The sequence below is a fragment of the Podarcis vaucheri genome (genome assembly GCF_965113315.1).
Source record: "Podarcis vaucheri genome assembly, chromosome: W".
NCBI classification, from domain to species: domain Eukaryota; kingdom Metazoa; phylum Chordata; class Lepidosauria; order Squamata; family Lacertidae; genus Podarcis; species Podarcis vaucheri.
In genome coordinates, this window is record NC_138757.1 from 27,869,208 (window position 1) to 27,879,620 (window position 10,413).

At 51.3% G+C, this 10,413-nt stretch overlaps 1 protein-coding gene across 1 annotated transcript in view; it reads right to left on the minus strand.

Annotated features, from left to right (window-relative positions):
* The window catches only part of LOC309523263 (uncharacterized protein), a gene marked incomplete at its 3' end in the record, with an annotated part of 70,746 nt that extends 60,944 nt beyond the window's left edge, over positions 1–9,802 (minus strand). The window contains exon 1 of the mRNA XM_082207046.1: positions 9,262–9,802. Within this exon, the coding sequence (XP_082063172.1) occupies positions 9,262–9,346 (85 nt within the window). The 5' untranslated portion in view covers positions 9,347–9,802. The remainder of the gene's footprint in view (positions 1–9,261) is intronic.
* Positions 9,803–10,413: the final 611 nt, after the last annotated feature.

The following is a 10,413-nucleotide window of genomic DNA, read 5'->3' on the forward strand; positions in this document are numbered from 1 at the left end:
CACAGGGAAATCATCAGTTTTAATGTCACCAGACTGTCGGACACGCCTATTGTCTTGGGCATGAGTTGGTTGGACAGACACAGTCCGACGTTGGCTTGGTACCAGCGGCAGCTAGTCTTTGGCTCCTCATACTGCGCTGAATACTGCATCCTGCCCCGGCAGGAGGGAGAGGAGGAGGAAGCGCAGCTGCAGCTGGGGACGCTGCAAGCAATCCCCCACAAATACGTGGGATTTTTGGAGGTCTTCTGCGAGAAGGCAGCGGATAAGCTACCCCCCCACAGATCATATGACTGCAAGATTGACCTACTGCCAGGGGCGGCGCTGCCCAAAGGGAAGCTGTATTCCATGTCTGAGGACGAACTACAGGAACTTAAGGAGTTCATAGATCATAATTTGGAGCGCGGCTTCATCCGGGAGTCCAAGGCGGTGGGAGGCAGTCCTGTATTCTTTGTTAAGAAGAAGGACACGCCCCAAAAAAGGCTTGTAGTGGACTACCGGATCTTGAACAGTGTGACCAAGCCATCGGACTTCCCCATGCCCAGGATTGACGACCTCCTCGCGACGGTACGCAAGGGCCGCGTGTTCACCAAGTTGGACCTGCGTGGGGCGTACAACCTCATTCGCATGCGGGAGGGTGATGAGCGGAAGACAGCCATGTTCACGCCCCTGGGCACCTACGAATACAGGGTTATGCCTTTTGGATTGCAAAATGGCTCTCACTGTTTTCAAGCTTTCATGCATCACGTGCTGGCGGGGCTCCTCTACAAGACGTGCGTCTGCTTCTTGGATGACATCCTGATATTTTCTGAATCGCAGCAGGATCACGACAGACACGTCAAGGAAGTGCTGAGCAGACTACAGCAGCATAGGCTTTACGCCAAGCTGGAAAAGTGCCAGTTCGACGTGACGGAGGTGGATTTCCTGGGCTACAGGTTGTCAGACAAGGGGCTCGCCATGGACAGCGCCAAGGTTCGTGCCGTGTTGGACTGGAAGAGCCCGCGCAACCGGAAGGAGGTCCAGCGGTTTGTTGGCTTTGCGAACTTCTATCGCAAGTTTATCAAGGGGTTCGCTATGCAAACGGCGGCCATCACAGACACGCTCAGTTCCAAGAAGAAGAAGTTCATCTGGACGGAGCAGGCGGAGCAGTCCTTTCAGGCACTCAAGCGTCTCTTCGCGTCGGAAGAGCAGCTACTGCATGTCAACCCCAGCAGGCCGATGAGGGTGGAGACGGACGCATCAGACAGAGCCGTGGGAGCAGTCCTGTTGCAGCAAGACCCACAGGGGGCCTGGAGGCCGGGAGCGTTTTACTCCAGGAAGCTCAGCAAGTCTGAACAGAACTACACCATCTGGGACAGGGAGTTGCTTGCCATTCATGCAGCTTTCAAGGCGTGGAGGCACTTCACGGTGCAGGTCTGCACGGACCACAAGAATCTGGAGCACTGGCGCACGGCGCAGTTCCTGAACCAGAGGCAGATACGTTGGGCCGAATTCTTTGCGAACTTCGACTTCCGAATAGAGTATGTCCCGGGGGACACCAACGTCATGGCGGATGCCCTATCCCGTAAACCACAGTACCTGGAGGAGGCGACGCCAGCGGCTGCCATGCACATCTTCGCACCGACGGTGTGGGCGTGCGCTTCGGCGACAGTTGACCTGGATGCGGTGAGGAGAGCGCTGCAGGACGACACCTTCGCGCGAGCCAAGATGGCAGAGGCGCAAAGGGGCAAGGCGGTGACCGGCGAGTTCCAAGTTCGCGATGGATTACTCCTCCGTAAAGGGGCCATCTACGTGCCGGGGGACGATCTTCGCGCCAAGGTACTGCAGCAGCTGCACGACGCACCCACTGCCGGGCACTTTGGCAAGGAGAAGACGATAGAATTAGTTGCCAGGGACTTCTGGTGGCCCAGAATGAGAGGGGAGGTCGCGGACTACGTGGCGAGGTGCGACACCTGCCAGAGGGCCAAACCAGTACACAGACCGCCGGCGGGACTGCTGGAACCGCTGCAAACCCCGTTCGAACCGTGGGAGAGAGTGGCCCTGGACTTTGTCACGGATCTGCCCAGCTCGAGGGGCAAGACGGCAGTGCTAGTGGTGGTGGACTTGTTCTCCAAGATGGCACATTTCATCCCGTGTGCGAAGGTGGCCACGGCGGAACAAACCGCCAAACTGTTCACAGATCACGTGTTCAGGGTTCACGGTCTGCCGCGGTCTATACTGTCCGACCGGGGGCGGCAGTTCATCTCGAACTTCTGGCAGAAGCTGATGAGCTTCCTGAACGTCAAGATCAACCTGGCTTCGGCTAGACACCCGCAGACCAACGGGCAAGCGGAGCGGGTCAATGCCATCATGCAGCAGTACCTGAGATGTTATGCGAATCAACAGCCTGCGACGTGGGTGGATTACCTGCCTCTCGCCGAGTTCGCCTACAACAACACGAAGCACGTGTCCACGGGGGTCACGCCGTTCTTCGCCAACAACGGGAGGCACCCCAGAACCTTCCCAGGACTGGAAAGAATGGGGGAGGAGGAGCCGCAGACAGCAGATGCGTTCGCGTCGGAATTGCAGGAAGTCCACGATCAGCTTCGGCGGCACCTGGAGCTGGCTAAGCACGCATACAAGGTACAAGCGGACAAACACAGGAGGGTTGGCGAAGAGATCCATGTGGGAGACTGGGTCTGGTTAGCAGCCCACGCAGTGCCGGCCAGGTCGTTGGCGAAGAAGAAACTAGGGCATAAACAACTGGGGCCCTACCAAGTCGAAGAGCAGGTCAACCCGGTGGCTTTCAGGCTGGCGCTTCCGGAGGGCTCCAGGATGCATCCGGTGTTCCACAGATCGGTGCTCACTCCCTACAAGGCACCTCACAGGTTTCAGGAACCAGGAACGGCACCGAGTCCGCTCCGAGAGAGAACCGAGCAAGGGGGAGTGGCACAGGAGGAGCACATCAACGAAGTCACGGAGATTTTGGACTCCAGATGGGGGGAAGAGGGGGTAGAATACCTTCTCGCCAAGGAGGGCACCCCGGCCAGTGCCAACAGCTGGGTGCCGGGCTACGCTTTAGACGAACCTCTGCTCAAAGAAGAGTTTCATGCCCTCTTCCCACATAGGCCCATGCCAGCAGATTTTTTCGACGACTGGCTTTTCACGCCCACGCTTTCAGCCAGCACGTTCCGGGGGTTCGACTCGGACGAGGAACCGACACGAGACGCACGTTCCCCGGAGGGGTCACCCTCGGGATCTGTCTCAGAACCCTCGTATTGGTGGGACGATAGACCAGAGGAGCAGTGGCGCAGAAAGTGGCTGGAGGGTCCAGGACGAGCAACGTCCCCAGAAGGAAGCGAGGGAGAGACGGACATGGACGTATTCGGGGACGACCCGGGTTTCGAGCACGGCGGCACAGAGATGGAAGCGGAGGTGACCGTCGTCGACGAGAGCAGGGAGGAAGAACCGGAAGACTTCAGATGGAGGCCCGCCACGGGAAGCGAACTGTATCCGACATTCGTCCCCCTGACACGGCAGCACCCAGCTCCCGCACCGGAAGGAGGGGAGGGGGGAAGAGGGGGCTTCGAGGGGGGATGGATGTCAGGGGTTCAGGAGCAGAGGCAAGGGCAAGGGAGGAAACAGAGAGCGAAGGGGAGGAGGCAGAAGAAAGGATGAGTGATGACGACGACCCGAGATCTCCGAGTCTTTCCAGTGAATCAGAAGATTCACAGAAAGGAGCACCAGTGGCCAGGGCAAGGGGGGAGCCTAGGGGGACACCCCAGGAGGAAAGGGCCAGAGGGGGCTCAGAGGGGAGCAGTTGGAAATCGGGACCAGCATCACCAACAGAGAGCAGGGGAGAGGAAGGGCGTCAGGTATCAAGCGCTGGCAGCTCACAACAGGAGGGAGGGCACGAGTCAGGAGTGGCCACACCTCCATCGGGGAGCGAGGAAACGGTCAGACGGAAAGTGGAAGGTTGGGCGCGCGCGCCAAGTTCAAATGCACAGGAAGGTGGCGCAGTAAGCAGCCCGGAAAGGGAGCCAGGTCCTAAAGCCCGGCGCAAGGAGACAGGAGGGTCCGGGGGGTCGGCGTCAGAAGAACCCAGGAAGGAAGAGACCCCGGGGGGCAGAGGGACCCAGAGAAGAACAGTCAGGCGGAAAAGGTGGAGTAAGGCTAGGATATTAAGTTGGTGTACAAGGGGCGGAGACTCAGACGGAACTTCGCCGGTCTAACCCATAAGACGTAGAGTTGCACGCAGCAGCTTGAGAATGGAAACTGTAACTCAATAAAGACTTTTACTAAATGATCGCTGGCTAGCGTGATCCTCTGTGAGCTAGGATCTGGAAGCAGCTCTGACAATTTGTCAAATCTAAAAGTTCATATTCCTGTTGGGCCTGTTCTGTCAGGGCACACTCCTGATTTAATTCCTGGGTGGGCTCCACATATTTTCCCACTGCCTGTTCAAAATTTTTAATCGAATCAGCCATCAAATTCATCTTCTCATGTAGCTGTTCCAGTAGGGCATTTGTTTTATAGAAAGCACACAACAGAGCTTCTGAATACATTGTCCTGAAGGTCAGATGTCTATTCCCACAATTGTAATCTGTAACAGCTGCCAGCTCCCAGGAGTTGGTTACAGTTTCACAGTCTCCCTCTAGGGGGAAAACTTCTATTTAATCTTTCTTTTAAAGACAAGTCTAGCAACAGAGTTTCCTTTTTTCAGATATTTTGTCAATATTTGTTCCTTTAAGGTGCGAAAGGAAACAATGAAATCACTATGTTTCTCTTCTTTTAGCTATCTGTCAAAAGCGTTTGTCTCTGGTCAATGAGCTTCAAACGTCAGTCCTGACACCCCGCTCCAGGATCAGGACGATGGAAAGTTACTTTACTTTAAACTCACTTCTGCAGGTTTAAACAGTCCAGAAAAGATCCCCCTTCTTCTCCTGCTGCTGAAGGGGGGTTCAACAATTTTAAATGATGAAAGCCAATCCTTTAGAAGCGATTTTCTGAGCTCTAGTTTACGTTGTCTTTGCTTTATTCTGTTTACAAAGAAACGGAAGGCTGACTTCCTGTTTAGACCTTCCCGTTTCAGTACCAAATTGAAATAAAAATTTTAAGTCCAATTCCTTTCTGCTCACCAGTCCTTATTTAAAGTCCAATTGTTCAAAGTTTAAGTACTCACGGGTGCTTATTTTAGAAGCCAAATTGTCCCAGGAAAAAGGGAGCGCTCTCCGGCAACGGCTGTGCGGCTTCGCTCCACGGAAATAGCAGTTGACTCACAGCACCGCGCCACTTCCCCCTCTTCGCTTCGAAGCCCGTTAGTGGGGTCCTTTGTGGGTTGGGGGGGCGCTAAGGGTGCCCGCCGAGTCCCATGGTCACAGGCTTCATCCGCCTGTGATTTTTAAAAGGGTCCCCACTTCGCCATAGCGGAAAAGACCCGTTTCGCGCGGAGCTAGTCCCTCCAATTCAGAGGGCGTCCGCCATTGCCGATGGCGCTACCCCGGAAGTCCCCAGAACCAAAGATTCTCATGTGCTTGACGCAAGGTTTCTTACCAAACATCTTCTCATATGGAGTACAACCAATAGGTGATGACAATCTGCGATTAAAGGTGTAAACAAAAGTCGACAGAGCCTCCCCCCAAAACTTTTCAGGGAGATTGGCATCATGCAACAAGGTTTTCAGTCCTTGCAGCAACGTTTGATTTGCTCGCTCCGCAAGCCCATTCATCCATGGCGATCTAGGCGTTGACAAGTCATGCTGGATTCCCTTCTCAGTCAGGAAAGCTTCAAACTGCTGAGAAGTGAACTCCCCGCCCCGATCAGTAAAGAGACAGCCGATACGTTTACCGTGAACAATCTCCAACCAAGCACAGAATGCCTTGAACCTAGGAAATGCTTGCGATTTCTGCTCGAGCATAAACACATGAATGTACCTGGAAAAAGAATCAATTAGAACCATGAAGTACCTTGCTCCACCCAAAGAGGGCGCAAGTGGACCAACCAGGTCTGTGTGGACTAGCTGGTAGGGTTTGGAAGCCTGCCTGCTAGACTCCTTGCCTTTTGGAGCAACCTTCACCTTGTTCTCTGCACAAGATACACATTTCATGTGAAACTTACAGGGTTTGATATTCAAACCCTCAACCAACTCAGGCATCTTGGCCAGTGCCTGCCAAGAGATGTGACAAAACCTTCTGTGTGCATCATGAATGCATCCTGCATGAAGAACTTTGTTAGTTTGTGCAACACAACAAGAATCAACATTAGACACAGCAACAGCACCATTGTCTTCATAAGTTAAACAGAACAAACCATCCATAAACTTTACATGCAAAATGTCCTCTTTGCCTTTCCTGATGACACAGACGCTCCTCTTGAAGGAAATCTCAAAGCCACGCCCAGTCAGCTGTGGGACACTGAGCAAATTGTCTGCAGCACCTGGAACATAAAGTACATCTTTGATGGTAGTGTGCAGACTTGCCAGTTTCACAGTCCCTTCTCCTGCAATACGTAACGTCTTTCTGTCAGCCAGGTGGATCTCTCCATCTTGTTGTTGTTTTTTTTTAAAAAAGATATTTTATTAGAGTTTTCCAAATTATAACAAGAAAAATGAAAAATAAAAAAATACAAAAAAGAAAAACATACAAAAGAAAAACAGTTAAAAACACATTAATTTTCGTAACATATGTTCCATACACTTATTTTCCCAGACCTCCTCATACCTCCCTTTTTTGTATTCCAGTTCAATTTGTTAGTTCAGCAAATCCTTACCATCCAGTTTTTACCCTATTCTAATCTTTCATTACATTACCTTACTCTATTCTCCTCATTGTCCTATAAAAACCTTAACCTAAATCTTATTTTTAATAACTTCTCTTAACCATTATATTCTTTCCTAATCCCTTAAACTTTTATACCAGAGCCAAGCAGTTTCATTTCCTACATCCATCTAGTATTCTTCAATTATGTAGGATAATCCTAATAACAAAAAAGAAGAAAAAGAAAAAGAAAATCTTCATCCAACGTCCCATCCCCCAGGTCCCTGGTTTGTCAGTCCATTTATCCCATTAAACTGGCACATTAACCTGGTGATCTTATATCCGAGGCTCTTAAATCTCTTCCACGTCCCTTCCACTGTTTTTCTTCATATTTTCTTTTCACTCGTGTGATCTCCAATTTAATAATGCTTTTGCCTCCTTCCAACCAAAAGGCCCCTTTTCCACAGTCCAAACTGAGCTCCATGTAGTACTTAAAAGCATGTTTCAAAGCCCCTCCAGACTTTGGAATCCCCATATCTCCAAGCCTCTCACAGTCCACTACCAGACTCGGAAAGTCCCTGCTCAGGGGGGTCAATCCAACACCCCATTTCCAGTCCGATCCAAACTTCTTCTTTCCGAGTCTGATTTTTTCGAAAGCCAGTTGCCAATTCCAAAGATTCATGTTCCTGCAGGGCCGCAACCTCCGTCTGTGGCTCCATTTCTGACTCCCAAGGTTCAGCAGAATCCTCTTCTTTCATCTGTTCTAACAAGGCACAATCTTGGTATAAATCCTGGGTAAACTCCATACTTTTTTCTACTGCCTGTCCAAGATTTCCCAGTCTGCTTAAGATTCCCAACCAAGTCAGTCATCAAATTCATTCCCTCATGGAATTCTTCCAGTAGAGCATTTGTTTTGAGAAAAGCGCACAACAACATTTCTGAGTACATTGTCCTTCAGGGTCACCATTCAGTTCCCACAGGTTATACTGTAACGGCTGGAAAATCCCTAGTTACAGTTTCACTATCTCCCCCTAGAGGGAAAACTTCTGTTGCAAATCCAGCCCCAAAGTTTCTTTTACTTTTAGATACTTTGTCAATCGTTGTTATTTTTAAGTTGCAAAAAGAAACAGTGGAATTGCAGCTTTTCTTCTTCTTTTAACTATCTGTCAAACAACTTCTGTCCTGGTCAGTGAGCTTCAAACGTCAGTCCTGACACCCCGCTCCCTGGGTCAGGAGGGTGGAAAATTACTTTGTTTTAAACTTACTTCTGCAGGTTAAAACAGTTCAAAGAAAGCACCCCCTTCTCCTCCTGCTGCCGAAGGGGAGGTTCAGCTATTTTAGATGATGAAATCCACTCCTTTAAAATGATTTTCAAAACTCTAGTTTACTTTGTCTTTGCTTTGTTCAAATTACAAAAAAACGGAAGGTTGACTTCCTGTTAGACCTTCCCGTTTCAGTACCGAATTGTAATGCATTTTTTAGTCCAATTCCTTTCTTTTCCCAGTTCCTTAAATTGTGGTTCGATTTTCCCAAGTTTAGGTACTCACTCCACGGAAATAGCGGTAGACTCTCAGCACCGCGCCACTTCCCCCTCTTCGCTTCGGAGCCCGTTATTGGGCTCCTTTGCGGGTTGGGGGGGCGCTAAAGGTGCCGCCGAGTCCCAAGGTCACAGGCTTCATCCGCCTGTGATTTCTAAAGGGTCCCCACTTCACCGTAGCGGGAAAGACACGTTTCGCGCGGAGCTTGTCCCTCCATTTCAGAGGGAGTCCGCCATTGCCGGTGGCGTCACCCCGGAAGTCCCCCAGGTGGATCTCTCCATCTTGAGGCTTGAAGGAGATAAAAAGATGCTTATCTTTTGCGAGATGGTGGGTGCATCCTGAATGCACAATAAATCTGGCCTTGGCCTTTGGAGCAGCTTTTGCAGCAAGCAAAACCTTGTTTTTCACCGGCGTGGGCTTTTGATGCTTGCCCCCCTGCTCCTGGCCATCAGACTTGCCTTTAGCCTTTGGTTAAGCTGTGCCAGCAAACAAAGCCTTGTTTTCCACTGACGTGGGCTTTACACCCCCCTTCTGCTTCGGGCCATCAGCAGGCATCTGTCTCTGTTTACTTCTGGCCTTCCGGTATCTGTGAGGATGACCTTGGCTCCCATGAGAAACAGAGCTCTGAGCTGCCAACTCCTTGGCTCCCCCTGGAGGCTGGAATGCTGCCTGGGATGACATCACAGTCAGCTCCCCTTGCAGCTTGCAACCGGTGCCCTCGGCATCCCTGCATACACTCTCATTCTGGGAAACAGCCAGGACCTCCGATGCAGTCAAACTCTGGGCTGGGATGACAGGCAGATGAGCTACTTTCAAAGCATTCCACATCTGACGTGCTGTAGCATTGCCAGCCAGCGTTTTAATTTCCTCCAGAGTGACGGACAAGACTATTACATCTATGGCCTTTGAATTTTGGGCCTTCCATCTATCTGTCAGAGGAACTGGAGGGGCTTCACACACAGTATGCCACACTCCAAACTGTCGCAACAAACTCTCACACCACACAGCCCAGGTCTCATAATTGTGGCCATTTAGCTTTGGGCACTCAGCAGCCTCAGAAGCTTGGAAAAACTCCATTCCAGCTCTTTACTTGAGCCGTGAGTCCTTTTCACTTCAGAGACTTCTTATCTCGGCAGCTCATTAATCACGAATTCTGTTTGGCTCGATTCCCAGGCCAATTAAGCCAGCCGGATATCAAAGTCTCTTGCCGCGGCAACGAAAAGCCTCACTTTCGCTTTCCCTCCACATATCTCTCTCGCAGTCTTACTCTCCTGTAAGTGCTGTGAATCTGGGCCCAAAACCTGTTGTTGGGATACTGCCAGGGAGACAAAGTCCATCATGGCCCCACGTCACCTCCGGACGTCCATCGATCTCCCGTAGACACGCAGTATCAGCAATTAGCGACACGAGCTCCAGAAATAGGTTGCCACATTCCAGAGCTGATGCATGCTCTTATCAGCAGATAGTGCACAGCGAAAGATGCACGCAGGAGAGCATTATTTATAAGTTTATTCTGCGTTAGTCAGAACAGAGAAAAAACATGACTGCCTGCTTCCGCGTTCAGGCACCGAGAGAAACGAAAGCAACAGACAACATAAACTTCCTGCAGGAAATATGCAGACTCTGTGACTCACAAAGCCTGCTCCCTTTTAAGGTGGAATGGAAATATCCTAACAGGCTGCACTAGCGGTGGGGCTGAGGCAGGAAGCCAGACTGCGGGAGAGGAAGCAGGGCAAGGGCCGGAGTTTCCATGGTAACCACATTCCTGAAATGCCGGCAGCTGCTTCCGAAGCTCAGCAACTGCAGGAGCCCATGGAAATAGATGCAGCCCACGCGGGGGAAAGTTCAAAAGCCCAACAGCCGGGCGGGAAAGAGAAAAAAGACTGGCAAGCAGCCAAGAAATGTTTTTTGTGTCAGAAAGCCGGGCACTTTGCCAGAGTGTGTCCGGAACGTCGTAACTGGCAGGGAATGGTTGGGGCCACTCAACAGGCAGAGGCAGAAGCAGAAGCACCCCAGACTTCGGGAAACGGGGACGCCTTGCTGGTGGTGAACCGGGGCAACAGCCAGGCTGGAGCAACAGTGAAAGCCCTCGGATTGGACACCCCAAAGAAAGCATAGTACTGAAGGTGGTGCTGGAACTCCCG